General features: G+C 43.5%; 1 protein-coding gene across 4 annotated transcripts in view; it reads right to left on the bottom strand.

The window, feature by feature from the left end:
- The window catches only part of Cops3 (COP9 signalosome subunit 3), a 29,208-nt gene extending 7,131 nt beyond the window's left edge, over nt 1-22,077 (bottom strand). The window contains exons 1-9 of one of the 4 annotated variants that reach the window (XM_015992475.3): nt 21,865-22,024; nt 18,332-18,461; nt 14,521-14,633; nt 14,374-14,423; nt 12,191-12,283; nt 9,372-9,551; nt 7,532-7,672; nt 5,372-5,545; nt 2,188-2,274 (exon numbers count right to left, since the gene is read on the bottom strand). In XM_015992475.3, coding sequence (XP_015847961.1) covers nt 2,188-2,274; nt 5,372-5,545; nt 7,532-7,672; nt 9,372-9,551; nt 12,191-12,283; nt 14,374-14,423; nt 14,521-14,633; nt 18,332-18,461; nt 21,865-21,919 — 1,023 coding nt within the window. In that variant the 5' untranslated portion in view covers nt 21,920-22,024. Of the gene's footprint in view, nt 1-2,187; nt 2,275-5,371; nt 5,546-7,531; nt 7,673-9,371; nt 9,552-12,190; nt 12,284-14,373; nt 14,424-14,520; nt 14,634-18,331; nt 18,462-21,087; nt 21,368-21,864 lie in introns of those variants that run through there. The other 3 variants (XM_006973621.4, XM_076542475.1, XM_042284114.2) reach the window with 3 other exon arrangements.
- Nucleotides 22,078-24,136: the final 2,059 nt, after the last annotated feature.

The following is a 24,136-nucleotide window of genomic DNA, read 5'->3' on the forward strand; positions in this document are numbered from 1 at the left end:
AATTTCAAGGTCTGTCACTGTTTTAGTTACATCAGTGACTGGGGACTTATCTCACTGACACAAAGTTACAAAAGCAGTAGCAAACAGAAGTCCTGATAGCTATTTTGATCCCTAAAAATACTCCATGGTCTTTGTTCTGTTTTGAAACAAGGTATCACTCCATAGGCAGGGCTGACCTATACCCCACTCACCACCCATTAGGAAACCCAACATAGCCGGATGCCATAACAATCCTCCTACTTTAAGCTCCTGACTGCTATAATTACAGAATGAGCCACTGTGCCCAGCTTTCCAGTGTGACTACTGTTTGGCTCACTTGTGAGCAATGGAACAAGCTGTCTAAAATGGTCATTCTTTGCTTTGGAAGAGACAGTAGATGAGTTTAACGAGATAGCAGTTCCAGCCCAAAGAGTATTAATAGAATTCAGAGTTCTCTAACAATAGATGTAAGTTACTGCAGACTTAAATTCCATCCGGACTATGGTTCACCACAACAGCACTTTTTGTAACCCAGAATAGAAAATGAACTCGATGGCCACATAGTTAGAATGGAAGGACAGCGTGACACTACATCCTGAAAAGAGAAGAACTATAAATACATCTACATGCATGGCTCTTACAAAGCATGCATCATCCACCTTTCAGATAAAGCTTGAAACAAACAACCAAACAAACTGTTAGAAGTCAGAACATCACCGAACTTTTTAACTAGGGCTAGGGCTGGAAGCTGGTTATATTTTGTACCTTCACGGATATCTTCGTCTTTTGAAAATGTTTTAGTGGGGGATGGAGCAATGGATCAGTGGTTAAGAGCACCGGCTGTTCTTCCAGAAAACCCAAGTTCTATACCCAGCACCCACATGATGGCTCACAACAGTCTAGAACTCCAGTCTGAGGGGATCCAAAGTCCTCTTCTGGGGGTACTACATGCATGTGGTGCAGACAAAACACCCACACACAAAATAATAAATTTTAAGAGAGAAAATGTGTGCAGTGGAATACCCATTTAAGTGTACCTTTATGCACATTACCTAGTAAAATGGTAGCTTAAGAACCCTGCCTCACCAGCCTGTCGTCCAGGGCCGCAAAGTCTTTTAAAGGTTTGTTTTATGTGTATATGTCTGTGTAAGTGTGTGCCACATGTCAGGTGCCCTCAGAGGCCAGCCAGAATTACAGGCAGTTTATGAGGTGCTAGACATGGATGCTGAGAACTGAACTCAAGTCTTCTAGAAGAGCAACAAGCCCTCTAAATCATTAGCCTTAAACGTTTATGATGTAAGCTGGTTGCCGTGTGTGTGTGTGTGTGTGTGTGTGTGTGTGTGTGTGTGTGTGTATGTGTGTGTGTCTGTCCTAGCAGTCTGTCAGTTCTACTGCCACGTGCAGCCAGACTGATACTGCCCACAAGGAGAGATGGGACTTGACTGAGAATGGAAATCAATACGGCAAAGCACACTGCTTCAGCTACTATTTATTTATTTATTTATTTATTTATTTATTTATTTATTTATTTATTGGCAAGACTTTCTTGATGTTGAGGGTGCTTCAGCATACATACTTGTAATCAAATGATCCTATCACAGATCAGCATAATAGCACTACTTTATGTTTTTTGTATCTGAAATATTTCAGGGAAATTTCAATTGACTTAAATATAATAAATAAGGAACTTAAACTGGATACAACCATGGTGTATATTGTACAAGTACATTTAACTGTCTGAGTGTCCTCAAGGATTCACTGTGACTGAAACTTTGTCTACAGGGTGGTAGGTACTATTTGGAGAGCAGAAACTTTAGGAGAAAAGGCCTAGTGGGAGGGCTCTAGGGGTGTATCTTTGCAAGGAACTATGAAACCCCCGTCCTTCTCTTCTGGTTTGCTCCTTACATATGCTCCTATCATCATGTGCCACCTTCACCAAAGGCCCGACCAATGAGACCATCTCATATTGGACCCAAAATGTGAGCTACATTAATCTTTTCTCTTCATAAAGTTACTTGTCTCATTCACTTCTCTGCAGTAATGCAGCCATGACTAGGAAATCTGACTTAAGGAAATAGACCAAAATGTCAACAGTGGTTGATTTTGAACATTCACTTTTTAAAAACTTCTTATTTTTTTCATAATGAACACCCACTGCTTTTTCTAAGAACAAAAATCCACTAGTTAAAACTTTTAAAACATACTTACCATGTGTAGGACGTATTTCTCTGCCTCCTGAGGTCCAGATAACTGCACACGACTTGCCATATCTTGTAACGATAGTGTTAAAAAGGTCTGCAAATCAGAAGTCAATTAATCACACATAGAAATGGAAAAAAAACTATGTACTGAATGTGTTCTGCATTATTTCCATTGCTATATAAGATAAATCTTTCTTTGTGAAAATGACTTGTGGGCTGACGAGATGGCTCACTGAGTAACGGTGCCCATTGCCAGGTCTGACAACCTGAGTTCAGTCCCGACACCCAAATGGTGGAAGGAGATAACTGGTTCCCATGTGTTGTTCTCCACATGCTTTCCACTCATGTGTACAAGTACACTCATATAAAACCAGTAAATGTTTAAAAACCACTTGAAATGAATGAAACCAGTGGTCTTAGCGGTCACTCTCCAGAGGAGTAACCAGAAACAGTTAATTCCCTATACATGAATGGCCAGTTTTAAATTAAGAAAAAAGTCAAGTATTAAGGACTATGCAAACGTGGAAAAGGAAGTCAAAGGGACATTCTCAGAGAGAAATGCTCATTCTCACATCATTAGGAAAACCATACTAAGGCTGCATTTTCCACTGGTCAGCTAGTGGGAGAGGATCTGCAGTATCTGTGATACAGGCTTAGGTTGCTATGGAAAGAGGCTCAGGACATACTGAGGAAAAGAAGGGGAGACTGGCATGCTCCTTGTAGATGACTGTCTTCACAAAAACAAAGAGAAGAGACATGAGAGGAATCTAAAACCTAATGTCCAGCCAGGTATGTTTAAACACACTCAGGAGGATGAGACAAGTGGATCTCTGTGAGTTCAAGGCTAGCCTGGTCTCATTAGCAAGTTCTAGGCCAGAGAGGGCTACACAGTGAGACCGTCTCAAAAACAAAAACAACCAACTAGTGTCCAGACACAGTGACAGAAGAGTAACCCCTCTACAATGGATGTGGCAGGTAAAACCCCCATTCAACAATTCCTACACCTGGCCACCTTGGGACAGGGTTTCCATCACTAACATTAATGCATGCATGGTCTATCTGCTGAGGCTTCTATGAACAACTTCTTTCTGATTTTCTAGTAAGAAAGAAGCTTCATTTAACTAGAAACTCCTTTCTCTTGTCTGCTACTATTACTCAGGTACTAGCACCTGATGCCAAGTGTAACTACCACCATCAGAGATCTGCCCTTTGGGGTGGACAATGTCCTGCCTTCCTCACTTTATGGTGGTCCTCCTCTAGATGTCCTGAAGAGTGCTCATGAACTCAGTATTTTATGACCTACCATTTGCTGGCACACGAAGGACCCAGAACACATGAGTTATGAGCCACTTGCCTCAGCTTGACCTCACCACTTTAAGAGCCTCCTTATTTGATTCGATTCTTTTTTCTTAACATTTTATTTTTCTTTTGTGTGCTTATTTTGTTCCAGATTACCCTATCTGAACTAGAAAACATTTGACTATACTGCTACCTCAAAAGTACAAGCTGGTAACTGGATCACAGTGTCAACTGTAACTGATGGTTTTCACAGCAATGCCTGCATACATTTCAAGACAAGGTCTCACTATGTAGCCCTGGCTGGCCTTGAACTCAAGAGATCTGCTTACCTCTGCCTTCCAAGTGCTGGAGTCCCAGGCATGTGCCACCATACCCAACCATATTAGATTTCAGTTGGTTTGTCTAGCTGACAGGTTACATTTGTTTCTCAACTTTTCTGAGAGGCTTTCCTTTGTCACAGTCTTTATTTTCCTCTTACAAATCAACCTCTTACCAATTCTCTGCTGACTTCTCTGAATCAGGAAGCTACCACTATTCTTTGTAGAGTCTAGACTATTGCGAGGAATTCCTCCTGCTAATCAGTGACAGCTCCTTACTCCCCTTTCTCCTCTAGACCTTGTGTCCCCAATGGCCTGTCTACCTCCACCTGCCCAATTCCCTACTCTGCTTCTTTAGCTTCTCATCCAAAAGCATCCACCCTCACTTTCTGCTGCTAGGCATCCTGGCTACAGCTTGATTTTGCTCCTACAACTTTTCCTACTACCAGCTACTGATGATGTGGGCAGAGCCTGGGAATGGGACCCTATCATTTCACCAGCTGTCACTGTCAGGTTATGAGCATACTCCTTACCCAACAGCCAAGTGCTATTTAAGCTTCTCTTAGTACAATTCCTATTACTTGCAGCATACACTTTTAAAAAATTTTATTTTTATTTTATGTGCACTTGTTTTGCCTACATGTATGTTAAGTGTGAAGGTGCCAAGTCCCCTGAAACTGGATTTACAGACAGTTGTGAGCTGCAATGTGGGTACTGGGAATGGAACCCAGGTCCTCTGGAAGAGCAGTCAATGCCCTTAATCGCTGAACCACCTCTCCAGCCCCAGCATCCACTTTTTAAACAGGGGATTTAAATTTATATGCTTCTCTTCACAGTTCAAACACTTATAAAGAGCGTATCCCCCTCCCCCCCCAATCAGAGTCTTGCTATGCTGCTCCAGCTAGCCTTAAGAATCCTCCCTCATCAGCCTTCCAAGTAGCTAGGACTATATGCACATGCCATTAGGCCCAGCAGGCATTTCTTATCATCAGAACCCTTCAACATAAAAATGAAGACAGGACACAGTGGAGCACACCTGTAACTCCAGCTCTCTGGAGGCTAAGGCAGGAGGATCATGAGTTTAAGGCCCACTTGGTCAACACAGCAAAATCCTGTCTAAATAAATAAATAAAAAGTTCCTTACATCCTATGACTTAACCACATGTGGCTCATCTAACTCTGGACTAGATGGTAATGTCAGTCTTCTCAAGTCTAAGCAGAGATCAGCACAGCCTGAGAAGTTCAAGGCCAGTGATCGCTAGCCACCCACCATTCCCCACTTAGAACTGATGACCCCTTCAGGGCTACTTCTCTGCCTCCCAGTGTAGCCGTATCGCCTACCTTTCTTCCTCTTCACCTGCTCCTCTTCTCAAATACCCTGCTCTAGCCCTGAAAAGACCAAAAGGTATCAATCAAACTCTTTCTAAGAACCCAGCTGCAACAGATTCTCTCTTAGTGTAGAAATCCTGCCACACTTTATCCTGTACCTGCTTCCTCTGTGCTGAAGAGGAAAAGAAAAGGAAACCAGGTCCAAGGACAGACAGAGCCACCTCCAGGGGGCAGCACCTGCCTCACCTTTGTTAGCCTCTGAATGTTCTTCTTATAGAGAGATGACAGGCACTGCTTCACCAGGCCCATGTTGTTATCTCGAGTGAAAGTTTCACTGTGCTTGTTCACCAGGTTCCGGAGCTCTGACGGGTTATTCGTTGAATAAACTTGTGCTAACTCATGGTAAGCGTTGCTGAGAGGCTAGAGGTTTAAGGTAAGAAAAAAATTATAGCAGTTTGTTTTGAGACCATACAATGCATATTGCACTTTATCTAAAACAAATGATTCTTTTTAAGACCAAGGACAGAAATCCACTAAGAAATAATTTATTATTAATAACTTACAAAGACACACATCTTTTCTCTATCAGTGGTTCTACTTTTTGTACTGGTAAGTTAAATGAGAAAAATGAAGTCAAAATCATTATTCCCAACTGCCTCTCACCCCACATTCTCTACCAGGTGCAACAGGACAACTTGCTATTTCCATTCAGGAACTGGGCAGAGCAGAAAGAATGTAGAAGGGCCCAAGCACCACCATCAGACTGAAACTGATTCAAATGCACCTCTGACTGGTCTTGTCTTACCATCCACATTAGAGTAAGTTAACTAATTCTTAGGAGTACCCTCGGAGCTTTGAAGACAATCACTTTACAAAAGGCATTTCTCCTACAGCAGGTCTACTGTCTGCTCAGGGCCACTAGAGAGCTCAGTAGCTCTCAATGGTGCTCTGATTATGTCTCCCCTAAAAGGATCGCACTCATCACTTTCCCATGGAGCACTTTTAGCTACCTTCCCCTTTTGTGGGGGACAAGGCAGTCAAGTGTCTTGAAAGCCATGAGGAGCTCTAAGGCAAAGTTCAGGTGGCCATTTGTCAACAAATCAGCATGATATCAGACCGATGTCCCTAAAATTCTGAGGGTCTTTTTATTTATTTATTTTTTGAGACAGGTCTCTCTATGGAGCACCAGCTGTCCTGGAACTCTATATAGACCAAGTTGGCCTCAAATTCACGGAGATCCGACTGGCTCTGCCTCCTGAGTACTGGGATTAAAGATGTGCATTATCATGCCCAGCCTTAAAATTTTGAGTTTCATGATAGAGTGACATTATTATCAAAAGCACTGCAATCTCCTAACTCTTTGCAACTGCTCAATTTAAAAAGAAGTCATAGCCTGGTGGTGGAGGTGCACACCTTTAATCCCAGCACTTGGAAGGCAGAGGCAGGTGATCTCTGAGTTCGACACCAGCCTGGTCTATAGAGTTCCAGGGACAGTCAGAGCTACAGAGAAACCCTGTCTCCAAAAAACAAAAACAAACAACAAAAGAAAGAAAGAAAAATAAGTGAAATAAAAAGAAGTCATGAGCATATGGTATTTATTTAATTTTTTTTGCAGAGCTGGAGATTGAACCTAGGGTCTTGAGCATGCCAGGCCTCAGCTATGTCCCCAGCCCACATGTATGTATTTGTCATGTGCACACACATGCATGTGTCCAAACGAAGGCCAGAGGTCCATCTTATGTGTAATTTCTCAGGAGCCATCCACTTATTTGATGACACAAAATGTCTCAGTAGGACCTGAGACTCGCCTAAGGTTAGTGAGCCTTAGGAACCACTTGGTTTTGCCTTGTTCAACTTTTCACATGGGTTCTAGGAATCAAACTCACGCCAAGTACTTTATCAACTAAGCTATCTCCCCAATCCTCTTTCTATATGCACTTTAAAACAAACAAACAAAACAAAACAAAAAACCAATTCATTATTTTATTTTTAAACCTTGTCCCAAAGTTTGGTTGTCAGGGAGACCTGGAACAAGACAGTAGTTAAATAGAGCTTCAGTAAGGCATCCTAATATTTGAATAAATTAAAGTTCAATCAAATCGGAACTACATTTGCAATATTTTCACTAAAATGTAATAAAGAAATACAACATACAAATCCCCCCACCACAAGAGCTTAAACACCTACAGTCTAAGTCCAGAGCAGGGTCTGGAATCAGGCTTTACAAGACTGCATTGTTACTGGGGGGAAGGGGAGGGGGAAGAACAAGGGAATCCGTGGCTGACATGTAGAACTGAACTGTATTGTAAAATAAAATAAAAGAAAAAAAAGACTGCATTGTTACAATGTCTTCACATACAAACTACTATAGAATGTAAGAAAATCAGTTTTATTTTTAAAACTTACCTTAATAAATCTACCCACAATCTGAGATGTGTACTTAGGCAGCTGTTGTACTTTGCCAAGTAATATCAAAGACACTAAAATATACTTTTTATATGATTCCAACATGATATGGCTGACTGCCATGGCTGGAGTAGTAATAGCCTGAGCAAAAGAAGAATGAGGAGTGTGAAGAGATGGCATAATACAGCAGGAAACACCAACTGAGTACATGTATCCCTTTATTATAAAACGACAAGACTTAAATATCCATTATTATTAGGATATTTTTATTACATCTATTTATTTACTGAGTGTTCACATGTGCATACACCAGTGAACATTTAGTCAAAGGAGACATCCGTGGGAGTGACTCTCTTCCCACATGTGGCCCTTAGGACCAAACCCCAGTCAGGAGGCTGGGCAAGTACCTTTACCTGCTGAGCCACTATTTTAAAAGGGGGAGGTGTGAAAAGTCCCCAACTACCTCCAAGTCTGCTCTGAGTTTTCTGCAGCTGGGGAAACGGCGTAGGTGGGCTCATCCCCAGTACAATGGAGAAGCCTCACTCTGGGAAAACAATCTTGATCAAGGTGTCTCCCCTGCCAGGTTCAGTATATAACACTTTTGGTTTTTGTTTTTTTTTTTTGAGATAGACACTTGCTATGGCCCATGGCTGCCCTGGAAATCAAGAAGTGCCTACCGAGCTCCTGTGTATATGCCAGCATTTGTGGCTTGTGGCAGCTTTATTGATATATAACTCACAGTACAAAATTAGTTAATTAAATTAATTAATTGTTTTTTCAAGATAGGGTTTCTCTGTATAGTTTTGGAACCTGTCCTGGATCTCGCTCTGTAGACCAGGCTGGCCTGGAACTCACAGAGACCTGGCTCTGCCTTCTGAGTGCTGGGATTAGAGGCGTGCGCCACCACTGCCCAAAATTTACACCTTTGAAGTATATAATTCAGTGGTTTCCACTACCTTTACTAGTTTGTGATACAATTCCCATTATCTAATTCTAGAAGACCCCAGTCCCTCAAAAAGAAAGCCCTCCTCATCAGCAGTCATCGTTCCCCTTCCTCACAACCTCAGGCACCCACACTCTACTTTCTGTCTCTGGACACTTGTACAAAAGGCATCATAATAGGTGATCTTTTGTGACTGACTTCTTTACCTCAACAAGTGTTCAGTCCTGAGGCCAGCACCTCCCTTCTTTACATGGTTAAATGATTCTGCAGGTGGACGTTCTTCAGCTGATGAGTATGCTGGGCTGTTCCTACCTTTTGGTTCTACATGTTTTTATGTGTACAGTGTTTTTTATTTCTCTTGAATATATTCTTAGGAGTGAAACTGCTGGGTCACATGCTTTATTATAATTGTTTTTGTTTGTCTTTTGGTGTTTAGAGTTCAAGCCAAACCTTGAATTTATGAGCAAGGTAGACACTCTTCCACTAAGCTGAGTCCTCAGATCCTGAGCTTTGTCTCCCCCCACCCCACCCCCAGACACGGTTTCTCTGTGTAGTTTTGGAGCCTTTCCTGGATCTTGCTCAACAGACCAGGCTGGCCTCGAACTCACAGAGATCCGCCTGGCTCTGCCTCCCAAGTGCTGGGATTAAAGGAGTGCGCCACCACTGCCCGGCACCTGAGCTTTATCTTAACTGCTGAACTCTTTCCCAAAGTGCCTGTCATTCTGCAATCCTGCCCACAATTATGAGGGTCCTAAATTCCCTGAATCCTTGCTAACAGACTATCCTTGCCTGTCTTTTTAAACCTTAGCTCTCCTAGTATGTAAGAACCAGCAACACTCTGGGATTGTTCTGATCACAAGTTCAGAACCACATCACAGTCTTTAGAGAACTGATTACCTGCTCATAAAAGTAGAGTGCTCTTTCAAAGTTCTTCAGTCCCGTATAGATCATCCCTCCGTAATAATAGTAGCACAGAAAGTGTTTTGCATCATAGGCTCCATTCTCTTTACAGATATCCATCATATCCACATCAAGATATGGAAGGGCAGGTTTAAAGCACTTTGCTAGTAAACAAAGCTATAAAGAAATTTGTATTAAATCATTTTAAATTTCACCATGGCAGATTTAAAAGAAAACTCAGAGTCCAAAATTTTAAGATAATATTATTTTGCTTTACAGTTGATTAATGACATAAAATTAACACATTATATTTCATTTTCTTAACCTCTAGAATAAGAAAGCATTTCCTGATGGGTGTGGTCATTCACACTTATATCCTCAGGAGGCTGAAGCAGAACTGCTGCAAATTCAAGGCCAGCCTGGGCTACAGAGTAAGATTCTCTTTAAACAGAAAAGAAGCCAGGCAATGATGGTGTAAGACTTTAATCCCAGCACTCAGGAGGCAAAGGCAGGCTGATCTCTGTGAGTTCGAAGCCAGCCTGGTCTACAAAGTGAGTTCCAGGACAGCCAGGGCTATTACACAGAGAAACTCTGTCTGGGGGAAGAAAGAAAAAAAAAAAAAAAAAAGATAAAAATAAAACAAAGTAAAAACACTAAGGTAGAACAAATCACAGATAAACTGAAAATCAGAATTTCACAGACACAGTTCAGTACCCATCCACCACTCATGAGTTTCTGGATGAGCGAATAGAATTCATTTTCGATTCACTGAACTAGTAAAACAAAAACAGACCAGTACTGCCTTCAATCCCAGCACTTGGGAGGCAGAGGCAGATGGATCTTTGTGATTTGAGGCCTGCCTGGTCTACAAAGAGAGCTCCAAAACAGCTAGAGCTACAGAGAGAGAGAAACCAAACACCAAAACAAATGCACAAGTACACAGGGGACATGATGTACCCAACAAGGGCCACAGTGGAGAGGCCTGCACTCACTGTGGAGCAGCCCTCGTCTAAAAATTAGATAAGGGGCACTTTGAAAAAATGAAAGATGTTAAGAAAAAGGAACATGTCGGTAGTCCACACCACAAACACTCCACAGTCTAGCTCCAGTGCGACCTATTCATATTACAGAAGGCTATGTAGCATAATGCACATCACATATTCATCTCCAAGATGCATTAAATAGGAAAAAGCAAACTATATGGAAATCCACACATTACTGGGATTTGTGGGCTTTGTTTTGTTTTTTAAAGAAAAAGTAGGTGTATACACTTGCTTGTATGTGTAAACGATTTTTAGAAGAAATGCACAAGAAAGTACTAACGAAGGCTGTAGGGAAGAGGGGCTGGCTAAAGAAACCCACCCTGACCCTGGAGCCCAGAACTAGGGAAAGATGGTTTGGATCAGAGCCATCTCTGCCCCTGGCCAACCAACCTGTGAAACCAACCAATCACAGAGCAGGAAAGTAGCACCCTGGCCCAGGAGCCCAGAACCAGGGAAAGAAACACAGCCTGGGTTTGGGACCTGAGCCAGAGAAATGAACACTCTCTCCCCAAACCCAGAACCAAGGAAACATGCCTGACTCTGAAACCAGTACCAAAGAAACACTCTTGGTCCCTGGAATCAGTCAGTGAAAGAAATATGCCCTGGCCTTAGAATTAGTGTCAAAAAGCCAAGAAAGGCCTGTGAAAGAAACACAGTTTGGCTCTGAAATCAGGGCAATCTCTGCCCATAGCTTACAAAACCGACCAATCTCTGGGCAGAAAAAAAACTAACCAATCCCTGGTTGACTCTGTCCCAAGACATCCTATATAAACCACACTGCCTGGTCAGTTGTGGGCTGTTCTCTCCACCCTGGCAGAGGCAGCTACTCTCCTGGACTCCTCCTTCCCAAATAAATCTCTTTCTCAAAGGAGTTTTGGGTGTGAAGATCTTCATTCACTGGTGCAGAGAAAAACCTTGCTGAGATGTCCCATAGTAAAGAGAGCAAGGAGGAGCTGAACAGAAAAACCTTGCTGAGACGTCCCTCAGTGGACAGAGCAAAGGAGAGCTGAAAAAATAACACTTTTCTCTAGAGCCATTTCTCCAGGGGTTTCCCCTTTTGCCGAGTGAAGCAAAAGAAGCAACATCTTAACTGAAGAAGAAGCAGAGCTCTGCTGGGAAGCCCCCTTAAGTGGGGGCTGAGCAAAGCTCAGCTGTAGCGGCTCTCTAGGAGGAGCAGGATTGCTATATCCTGCGGGGAGACCATCCCCCACCACACCAGGTACAGACCGACTCTCCCGAACAGTCAGGATACCCTTCCCTGCTGAGCTGTCCCAGCAGCTCGAGATATCTGGGATACCTCCAGGGCTGCTGTCTCATCACAGCTCCAGCCGTCACCTGACTCCCCAAGTGGCCAGGATACTTCTCCCCCAGAGTTGCAAAACTCCCATTTTGGTGCCAAAATCCAGGACCAAACCCACAGAGCTACAACCAACTTTGAAAAGAACTGTGGCTAGCAACAGTGCAGGGAGACCTCATCATACCTCCTCACATTAGGGAGTCTTTTGGACTTTGAGTTACTTAGATCAAGATAAATAAAAAATGTATCAAGATACAAAACATTGCCTGTGTTTTTACTCTAAGTTCCATAATTTAGTGAACAGAAAATGACTTAAATTTCAAAAATGCTACAACCGTTATGATGATCCTATTTGTAAGCCCCATCCTCCATATTTCAACCCCTACAAGACACTCTACACCCATTATCTCTACACCACAAGTGCCCACGACCAGCCTCACACCAATACCAGGTGTTATCACATACTTGCTGCATACCTGGCAGAGATCGGCATGGACTGAGGTCAGCTGGTTCGTATTCATCTGCATCTTGTCTATGGCTTGCTTAAGGATGCCAATTCCTCGAAGGGGCTGTCAGAAATGACATCTCTTTCAGATAAGTTCTCAAAGTTGGCAGCACATTGGATCTTATGTTGTCACTTACAAATAAAAAACAACACTAATTGATAGGTTCCTTCCGTAGCAATAAGGTTTCCATACTATGTCAGGAAATGTCTGCCTCTATTTAGTTAGAAAGTGTTTTGATACGTTTCTTGGAATACTTAGTTTCAACATCATTTTTAAATCAACTGAGTATCAGTAATAAACTGTACTATTTTCTTGAGGGTGGGGGAGATGGCTCAGGTGGTAAAGTTCTTGCCATATAAGTACCAGGATCTGAGTTCAATCCCCAGAACCCATGTAAAAGCTGGATGTGACAGTACACACTCAGAATTCCAGCACTCAGGAGCCAGAGATAGGAGGATCTCTCTGGTTTTCTAGCTAGCTAGTCTAGACAGTCAGAGGGCTCTAGATCCATGAGAGACTATCTCAAAAAAACAAGGTAGAGAGTGAATGAAGAAGATATCCAGTGCCAACCTGTGACCTCAGCATACATGGCTACATGCATACAAAACTAGAGTACTTTCCTAATAGTTAAACAAAGAGAACTTTTCTGCATCATTCACCACAGATTAGCACCGTAACTTAGAAGCTAAGCTTGTGAATGATGGTACTAGCATGTTTTCACACAGAGTATTAGCCCTCAAGACTCAATTTATAACCACATATCATGAGCAGACTGCTTCCCACCCCCAGTTACAAACAACAGTACTCAGCCTCAAGTGAGGCACAACTCTCTGGTCAAATATGAGGCTAAAAATACATACATAAATTTACAGCTTTTTCAATAAAGAGAGGCATAGTAACAGCTCTCCTCTTCTCTCCCCCACCACTCAGAAAAGACACAGTAGTTAACCACCCCCAAGACAGGGATGCATAGCCCAATTTAACCTTGAACTAGATATGTAGCCAATGATGACCTTGAATGCATGATCTTCTTGCCTCTACCTCCCAAGTGCTGGCACTACTAAGTTTTTTTTTGTTGTTGTTTTTGTTTAATGTGTACAGGTTTTTCTGCCTGCATGTATGTCCACGTACCACATGAGTACCTGGTGCCCTGGGTGCCCTAGAGCCAGAAGATTGGATGCCTTGGAACTGGAGTTATATTCAGTTATAACTCACCATGTAGATCCTTGGAATGGAACCCAGGTCATTAGCCAATGCTCTTAACCACTGACCCACCTTTCTATCCTCACAGCTTCTAACCAAACTGCTTAGTGCTACTACAGAATATCAAAGGCTCCTTCTGCCTTCAGCCTCCTAGCCTTAAAAGTTCATTTTCAAATAAAAAAGAAAACACCCAAATCATAATTTGTGCCAAAGGCAAAGTCTACGAACCATTGCAAGTGAAAGCAAACTAAAGAGAAACAACAGATTATCAACCTATGCTCTGAGGTCTGCTTCTGCCATCGAGAACATCAACCATATAGCTGGCCACTTCTGGCTATTCTGTGGTTTTGTGAGAGTATTATCTTAAGATCTATTTCCAGATGCCGACCATCTTCACTGTGGTCTATGAGAATGTCTAGAGAGCCCCCACTGCAGTATTTAAGATAAGGAACAAATATCTCAATTGAATTTCAATGGGGGGAGGGGGATTAAACAAGTGCAGGGAAACACTAACATTTGGAGAATCTAAGTCAAGAGCATATAAAAAGTCTTTATATTATCCTTTCAGCGTTTTAGAAGGTGAAAATCATAGTTAAAAGCTAAAAGGAAAAAACAAAAATAGCATCATTGTAATACAAAGGGCACTAATTGGCAGTTTTCAGTTTGTTTTGTTTTTTTCTTCCTTCAGCACTGGGCATGGAGCCAAGTACCTCATACATGCCAAGCAACTGCTCTACCACTGAGCCACATCTCCAGCCCAGACTTGCAGCTTCAAAAACAATCCTCACTACCAGTCACCTCCCTGGAGGCATCACATCTAGCCAAAGGCTGCTCTCCAGGAACCACACATATTGGAATGTTGAGTACTAAACCTAGATGTTCACTATGCTAGTTCACGAGTCAAACACACATTTTAACAGAACTATGAGTATTTGAATAACATTTCTTACCTGTTTTCTTTCCACAAGTGCATTTGTTAGCTGATGGCAAAGCCCAGCAACTAGATGTAACAATAACAAAAAACAATAACAAAATATTGAAAATATAAACACTACAAAAGAAAATACATTCAGGAAGAGGAAATATTATTAGCTTACATGTATCTGTTGCATATCGAATGTGCTCGCCATTACAAGTACTAATGAAAAGCTGAACCTGTGAGAATAGTGTTTCAAAGTCAGGAACACTGGGCATCGAAAACTTCACAAACCTAGAATGGGGAGAAAAAGAACCAAATTATCTTGTATTTCATATGGTAAAGGACAGAAACAACTTAAGCCTGAAGTCTACCCCACCTCTGTGAGATTAAGTATCACAGGAGTGGAGAGATGGCTCAGTGATTAAAAGTACTTGTTACTCTTTTTTTTTTTTCCTTTAAAGATTTATTATGTATACAGTGTTCTGCCTGGGTATGTCCCTGCTGGCCAGAAGATGACACCAGATCTCATTACAGGTGGTTGTGAGCCACCATGTGGTTGCTGGGAATTGAACTCAGGACCTCTGGAAGAGCAGTCGGTGCTCTTAACCACTGAGCCATCTCTCCAGGCCCCTCTTGCAGAGGACCTGGGTTCAAGTCTCAGAACTATATGATGGCTCATAACCATAACTTCTTTTTTTAGGGGATCTGATACAATCTTCTGATCTCCACAGGCATCAAGGATGCAAGTGGTGCACATGTATACATGCAGGCAAAACACCGAAAAAATATAAAAACAAAACAAAACAAAAAACAAAAAACAAACAAGCTGGGCAGTGGTGGCACATGCCTTTAATCCCAGCACGTGGCAGGCAGAAGTAGGTGAATCTGAGTTCGAGGTCAGACTGACTAGTCTATAGAGTAAGTTCCAAAACTACACAGAGAGAAGTCCTGTTTGGCAGGAGGGGGGGAAATAATAATAATAATAATAATAATAATAATAATAATAATAATAAAGTATCAGAATCCACCAAATATTCCTGGCCTGTTTTTTCCCCTCCTCACAATACAGAACAAAGATACAAACAGAGGTTAAGGACAACATTCAGAATAAAAAAACATTTTTTTTTTTTTTTGAGACAGGGCCTCTCTACAGAGCCCTCTCTGGGTGTCCCAGAACTCATGATGTAGCCCAGGCTAACCTCAAACTCACAGAGACCCACCTATCTCTGCCTCCCAAGTGCTAAGATTAAAGGTGTGCACCCCTAGGCCAGGTTCAGAATGGAAAAAACCCTTAGATGAGGTCAATCATTAGGTTATATAAATAACATCTATGAATAACTGAGTCTAAACTTTTATCACGTATCCAATGTAATTGGGTTTTTCGTTTATTTATTTTTTTCTTTAAGCCCCAAGTGGTCAGGACACTTACTCAGTTAAGAATCAGTTGCTAGCCAGGTAGCATACCTTGGAGGCAGCGGCAGGTAGGTCTGAGTTTGAGGCCAGCCTGATCTACAGAGCGAGTTCCAAGACAGCCAGGGCTGTTACACAGAGACACCCTGTACTGAAGAACCACAAAGAATGAGTTGCTCAGGGCCACTATGGTGCTCAGCAGGTAAAGGCATTTGCAGCCAAGCCTGACAACCTGAATTTGATCCCCAAGAGTGACATGGAGGAAGGAGGGAACCAACTGTGGTGAGCTGTCCAATGACCTCTATACATGTGGGACGACGTACATGTCCCTCCTCCACACAAACAAAATAAATACACATCATTTTATTTAATCTCTTGTTACTTTTCTTATTTTGGAGAGAATGTACTCAAGTAAGGCAAAGAGAGGGATGGTGTGGCAGGAGGCTGAGGCAGTAGCCCAGGTTCAAGATGCTGTGGCCAGTTGGATGCCGTTTCTTGTCTGGAATATTGAAAGAATTAGCTGACAGGCAAAATAAGAAAGAGGGGCAGACATAACAGGGAGCACTCAGATGACCCATCTTGAGTAACCAGGCAGATGGTGTCATGGCTGCCATGAGACACGTTCGGATGGGCTTGCAGAGAATTTCAGGATAGAAAGCTGCCACCACTAGGGCTCTAGAGCAAAGTTCATGATCTCTTAAAACAACAACTGTTGAAATTAATTCAAGAAAAATGGTTGATTCTCCTATATCTAAATTTTCGTTTGGCTACCTTCATCTATACAGTACCATTTAACAATGTCACTATATATTTGTAATTATTAAGATGTACCAGAAACAATTTCACAGCAGTTAACAAAGCACTGTGATGTCCACCTGAAAAAAGGCAGAAGTTCAGGGCTCACTTTCTGAAAGTGAAAGAATATAGATTTAAGTGAGGCTTCAGACACAAGTTCAAGGTTCTTCCCACACAGTATCTACATATAACTGACATACAGTGGTAAGACACCATACAGCATCAATGTGTTTTCATGGTTATAGGCACTAACACTAGGGAGACTAAGGCAGGAAGATGGTGAGTTCAGGACCAGCGTGTACTAAACAGTGGGCCAGGGAGATGGCTCAGAGGGTAAGGGTGCTTACAGCCAAGGCTGAGGACTGAATTTGATCCCTGAAACCTCACAACAGGAAAGTCCCAACTCCCATAAGTTGTCTCTGACCCTCTGCACATGCATGTAAACACACACAAATACACGTAAAAAGTATGTTTTTACATAGATCTTAAATATACATACTATCTGCTCTTTCATATCAGTAAGAAAAATACATCTTTTTTAAAATTTCTTTTAAAAATACAGAATTCCTAATGTGATTGGGGCCAGATGTTTATTATTTTAAATGCCCTGACAAAATCCCCATATACTACAACAGCAAAACAAATTCTATGAGACACCGTTACAAGGAACTCTAGTTACAATAGGTTTAAAAATTTGTGGCAGGCCATAAGAAGATAGGTCACGAACTGTAGTCCACACTTTCCTATTCTATTGTCTATTTTCTTTCTAAGTTAGAAAAGGTGGGTAAGTCTCTGAGATAAATGCAAAATATAATGCCTAGAGTTGTAAAAGCCAGTCATTTTTTTAAAAGACATTTCCAAGGGGCAAAATGGCTCAGAGGTTAAGAACACTTCCTGTTCTTGCAGAAGACCTTAGTTCAGTTTCCAACACCCATGCCAAGTGGCTCACAACTGCCTCTGACTCCAGCTCCTCTTCTGTCTTCTAAGGGCATCCCCAACATATACACACACATTTTTTAAAAATTTAAAGAACTTTCAAACTTGTATAAATACAAACAATGAGTCAAAATGATGAAACTGGAAGCTGGAGAGTTCACTTAGCAGTTAAGAGAACCTGTTTCTCTTGCCTGGATTAGGTTTCTCTTGCCTGGATTAGGTTCAGTGCCCACATGGTGGCTCACAACCACCCATAACTCCAGTTTCAGGGGAATACAACACCCTCTTCTGACTTTTGTGTGCACCAGGAATGCATGCAGTACACATCTGTATATGCAAGCAAAATACTCATACTCATAAAACCAATAAATCTTGGCCGTGCAGTGGTGGTGCACACCTTTAATCCCAGTACTCAGGAGGAAGAGGCAGGAGGATCTTTGTGAGTTTGAGGCTATCCTCATCTACAAAGCGAGTTCTAGAACATACAGAGTTGTTACACACAGAAACCCTGTCTTGGAAAACCTTAAAAAAGAAGTCAGTAAATCTTCCAAACAATGATAAAGCTGGAGCTAGGTGTAGTGGTGCACACTAATCCCAGCATTCAGAGACAGAGACAGGGGATCTCTTAGTTTGAGTCTAACCTGGTCTACATAGTGAGTTCCAGGACAGCTTGGGCTACAGAGAGACCCTGTCTTCAAACAAACATCATGCGCGCGCGCGTGCACGCGCGCGCACGCACACACACACACACACACACACACACACACACACACACACACACACCGGTGCACACTAGAAAGCGCAGATTGTGACAAGCACAAAACTATAAAAGAAAAAAATGCCCTTACAGAACAGCAAGGACACCCAGGGAGTGTTCTTGAACATCTAGCGCCCCAAGCACGGTGTCCAGGTGGGACAAGTTCTTCGCAAGCAGCTCTCCACTCTTGTTGATCAGCTCACAGAGCTGAGTCATTTGCCCTGCAAAACAGAACAACGCGAGTGCTGAGTTAGGGTGCGAGCCAAGCTAAAGACCTCTCCAGACTTCCTTCTCGAAGCTCAAGTACTTAGGGATAATTTTTTTTTTTTTAAATTTTTTTGAGACAGATTTCTATGTATAACAGACCTGGCTGTCCTAGAACTCTTTCTGTAGCCCAGGCTGGCCTCGAACTCAGAGATCCACCTGTCTCTGCCTCCTGAGTGCTGGGATTGAAGGTGTGCGCCTTAAAGAGGATCTGTCATGTCTGTTATGTCTTCCTGTACTGGCAAGGACCAGAACAAACAACTTGCCCATGCCTCACAACTCAAAGTGTCAGAGAAACACTTTCCCACTCCCTCTGGTCTCCAGAAAGCACCTCTAGTCCCCAAGCCAGAAACAGACGTTCCCTCACTCCCTCTCTCACAACCAAACAGCACTTAATTTATTCCCCAAGCTCCTCAGCTCCATCCTTTCCCTCTCTCGTCTTAAGCTGACTTTATCACTTCTCATATGGATACATATGGCTTTTACACACCTGGCAGTGGTGGCGCACGCCTTTAATCAAGGTGCTCAGGAGGCAGAGCCAGGCGAATCTCTGTGAGTTTGAGGCCAGCCTGGTCTACAGAGTGAGATCCTGGACAGTCAGAGCTACAAAGAGAAACCTGTCTCAAAAAACAAAACAAAACAAAACAGGACAAGAAATCCAAACACATCAGCTCAACTTCCAGAGCCAATTTAGTACCTGGTTTCTGCAGTTTCTCTAGCCACGCCTCCTACTTCTATCCCCACAGCCCCCCATCTTCAGTCACACCCCGCTGAGAAAAATCAACATTCCACATTATTCTCTCCTCTTTGTGCTTCTGTACATATGATCTTCCACCTGCTACCCGACTCACCTCCCCTTCAATCATCAGCTTAGACAGTCTCTGAGCACACACACACACACACACACACATTCCCTGTGACTCAACTATCAGCCCTCTCTGCCCTCCCTGAACTACAAGGGATTGTGGTGGTCATGTAATTCAAAGTCAAGTCAAGTGTGAGGGACTATGCTACTTCTCCAGTTTGAGAATAAAGTGCCTACTGCAGCTTGTTGAATTAATCTCCAAACTGACAAAAAAAAAAAAAAAAAAAAAAAAAAAAGTCCACTTAATAATAGTGGTCTAGTGTGGCTGGGGGTGGAGACACCTTTAACCCCAGCACTCAGGAGGCAAAGGCAGGTGGATCTCCGCAAATTTCAGGCCAGCCAGGATTACATAGTGAGACCCTGTCTCCAAAACAAACAAAAACATAAATGCGTGTTTATAGACAGCATGTTTATAATATAAAATTTAACAGAAACCTCTCCATCCAGATTCCATACTCTAGCCACCCTTATCTTTCCTCAGAAACAGATCAGTGCTATCAATGAATGCCTTACATATCCTTCTAGAGATAGTCCACATGTATGGGGATGCTTGCCCATGGATGCATGCAGTTTTTCTTTTTATTCACAGGGATGTGAGTGTGTCACACACACTATTAAGCATCTTTCTGCTATTAAATGATGACCTCAGATTCCTTTTCAGTTCATAAAAAGTATATGCACTTTTCTTTCTACAGCTGCACAGGAGTCCAATTGTATGGCTGTGCTATACTTAATTTTATTTATTTGTTTTTTTTTTCCCCTGAGACAGGGTTTCTCTGTGTAACAGCCCTAGCTGTCTTGGAGCTCACTCTGTAGACCATACTGGCCTCACACTCAGATTCTCCTGCCTCTGCCTCCTAAGTGCTGGGACTAAAGATGTGCATCACCAACTGGTTGATTGTATTTTTAATTGTATGTATGTGTCTGTATGTGGGTATGTGCATGTAAGTGAAGGTGCTCAAGGAGACCTGAAGAAGGTATTGGGTTTTGGATTCCCTGGAGCTCATGTTACGAGTAGTTGGGAGTCACTAACAATGCTAGAACTGAACTCAGGTCCTCTGAAGGGTAGTTAGTATTTCCCAAGCCATCCTCCAGCCCCACTTAACTTGTTTATTTAGAGATGGGGGGGGGGGTGTCTCATTGTGTAGTGCTGGCTGGCCTTGAACTCAGAAGGTCCACCTACCTCTGCCTCCAGAGCGCTGACTGGGATTAAAGCAGTACACTGCCACACTCCTGTTGGTTGATATTTTGTTTGTCATGGCTGCTGCTCTGCCTCTTTGACCCCGCCCCCCCCCCCAAGACAGGGTTTCTCTGCGTAGCTTTGCGCCTTTCTTGGGAGTCACTTGGTAGCCCAGGCTGGCCTCGAACTCACAGAGATCCGCCTGGCTCTGCCTCCTGAGTGCTGGGATTAAAGGCTTGCGACGCCACCACCCGGCCGCCTCTTTGATCTTTCAAGCAAGCTTTATTTGTCAGAACACAAACAAAATATCACCCAACACGCTCCCACTTAACTTAAATCCTATCTGTGTGGTATAGATAAATGATATAATTAAAAAACAAAACAACTCACAAATATGTAAGTGGCCTGTGGGCTTAATAAGGAACCGAGAATTACTATTTATTTTGCATGGTTTCATACAGTATCATCTAAACCTTATAACAGCAGTCCCGACACACCTCCTCTCTCTCTCTCTTCTACAAACGGAGATGAGTCTAACCTCACAGAAATTTCCACGATGTCAACAATAGCTTGTAGTCATACTTATTGTATCCCATAAGAAGCACTGTCTCAAGCATTTTTTCTAGTCTTCTCCACTCAATTCCCTCAACTCCATTAAGGAGAGATCACATTTTTCTGGCTCAAGATTATGTGTGTCCAAGTGATTAAGATGAATGAACCAGACAGCATGTCAATTTAGGGAAAAATAAAGTAACAATTCTACGCCCTAGAAATGGAGTCCGACAAGTGAGAGCTCCCCTGGAGTTCGGTACGACCAAAAAGGAGCGGAGGATTCCGAGCGTGCGCTGCTGGCCAGCCAAGGCTCAGGCCTCAGAGCCAAGGAGCCCAGAAAGGAGTCTCCTCCAGCCGCTCCAGAGGCCTGGACAGGGCGGCCAGGCCGTCAGGACAGACAGGGCGTTTAACCAATCACCGGAAAGAAGGGATGGCCCAGGGACCAATGGGTGCTCCAGAATGCCTCTAGCGGAAGTCACGCCCCCAAACTGTCAAGCGGCGCACGGTGGCAGGGGCCCGAAAGCCAAGGGAGGGGGGCAAAGGGGGAGGGGGAGGAAAAAGTACCCAGAGCCCGAGACAGGGGAAGGCGACGGCGGGGACGCCAGCGTCCGACAGCACGCGGAGGGCTGCTCGCCGCCGTGCGCTCCAGCCCTAAGGGCCGAGACCCGAGCAGGTCCGGGGGGAGAGGCTAGAGCTAGAGGCGCTCCCGGCCTCCGCGCCGGCGCCGCGGCGTGCGGGCCCACCCCTGCGGCACAGGCCTCACCTTGAGCCGAGAGCTGTCGGACACTGTTCACGAACTGCTCCAGAGCAGACGCCATGTTTCCCCGCTGGAGGCCCGGGCAGCAAGGGTGGCTCGCGCGGGAAAAGGCCGCCGCTCTAGGAGGAGGGGCCCCTCGACCCACCGAAGCCTGGAGGGAGGCACGTCACTTCCGCCGGCCGAGCACCGCGAGATCTCACCTGGCTGAGGACCACCCCACCCTCCGGTCTCCATGGAAACAGTTCCGCCAGTCGCCGGAAGTTAGTTTCCCCTCCCTCGTCTCTTGGGGTCGAGCCCTGGGGAAATCTCAACTCGCATGAAATGGAAATAAGTAAGAAAGGAAGGAGTAATATTTAAGGACAAAACATCGGGGCCCAGTTTTGCTGAGAATGGCCGAACATGTTTCACCCAGCTACATACTTCTGACATAGCTCCACTGTCACTTCCGGAAAGTTTTTTTTTTTTCTATGAGAACTCAGGCTGGCGTCAGTTGGGCTGGGTTTGGAACCGTTTTTAACCACTTAGCAGCTGTGTGATTGAGTGGCTAGCTTGTCTCTTATTTTAACCACTTGTAAAAATCTCAAGTGGTTTAAAAAAAAGAAGCCGGAGAGTGAGAGATGGCTCAGTAGATAATGGTGCTTGCTGCCAAGCTTGATGGATGCCGTTTAAGGGGTGCAAGAACGGCTCCTTTTCTCTGCCAATTAAGGGTCTACAAGGCAGGAAAAAAGTGTTAGTAATGAACCAGCCAGCCTCCATCTTAGGCTTAAAAGCCATTTTATAGTAAAGACAAACTAGGTTCTTTCCTCTTTATGATTAAACCTCTGTTTTTCAAGGATTGGGCGATGCCCCCACCTTAATTACAAATGGTTCTGTACTGCCTGCTCCAGGAAAGGACAACCGTGCCTTTGTTTCAAAAAGTTGTTTATAACCATCTTGCAACCCTACCTTTGTGTCAAAAGGTTGCTATGACTACCTATTGTTATGGCTGCCTTGTTAGACCACCTTGCAATCTGCCTAGCAGTCTTGTCTTTCAAGATCTTGTTATGACTAACTTATGCTCATGTTCTGCTCCTGAAACCCTTCCAGTTTTGCCAGCCAAATCCCCCTCTGCTCCCGACCTTATAAAAACCTTGCTTTCCTCACATCCAATGCTGACCTCTTGAACCCTACCTTAGGGGGAGGCAGCCCATGTCTATGAATAAAAAAGCTTGCTTTAATTAATTTGGCCATGATGATTTGGGTCAGCAGTCTTTTCTCCTCAAATCTTTGTTATTAACATTACCAGAAATCTTAGGGCACCCCAGCAGAGCCATCATATGGTGAATGGGAATCAGAGTGCTCCTTTGGATTTCTTGGTTAACAAAAGAGTTAGACACTGAAATAACCTAGATGAGAAAATCATGAATCACCACACCTTCTTCAGCCAATTAATAAAATGAGTCCTCTAGCTGGCTCACGAAGGGCAGGCTCATGCCTGGGAGAGGCCTTGGTGCCAAACAAAGGCAGGTAAGGTTTTTAAAGTCAAAGGCTGCAATTACATCACCTCTGGTGCAGGCCCAGAGTTCTTTGTTTTTTGTTTTTTACAGTGTGACTTTTGATCTGAGAGGATGACAGGGTTGCAGCCATCTTAGAGAAGGGTCAGACTGGGGGCCACAGGCCCTGGGGAACCCACCAGAGGATGTGCTGCTCCTGCATCCTTAGGCCCTGGGAAACTCATCAGAAGATGTGCTGCCCCTAGACCCAGACAATTAGGGACTGCACACCAGACATTTCCTGCCATAACCTAAAGGATATGATATAACATAACTGGCATAATAAACAAAGCACCAGATATGTCCTGTGGGATGTTTTCTGCTGTTATAGATTGTATACCATAGCTGTCAGAGGGAATGAGTTTCCTGCAGATAAGAAATGGGATGTCTAACTATCAGAAGAAATGGGTCTGCTGGCAAAATACAGTAACATAGTTTGCTAGAGGAGATGGCAATTTCCTTGCAGCTGCAACTCTCCATTCAGTTCAAACCAAGCGTCTCTAACTTGAAGTAAGCACCAATCCTGAGCTTGTAACTACATAGAGTTGGAATTCCCCAGATCCCCTACCCTAACCATTATAGAAACCCTGCTTCATTGCTACTCAGGGTCTCTCCTGCTCTGCTGCTTCGTCAGATGGAAGGAGAGGCGTGGGTTAACTTGAAAACAATAAAAAGACTCTTTGCTTTTGCATCGGATTTTGTCTCTTGGTGGTCTTTGGGGGACTCTGGGTACAACAGATCTTTAA

Source organism: Peromyscus maniculatus, chromosome 8 (genome assembly GCF_049852395.1).
Source record: "Peromyscus maniculatus bairdii isolate BWxNUB_F1_BW_parent chromosome 8, HU_Pman_BW_mat_3.1, whole genome shotgun sequence".
NCBI classification, from domain to species: Eukaryota; Metazoa; Chordata; class Mammalia; order Rodentia; family Cricetidae; genus Peromyscus; species Peromyscus maniculatus.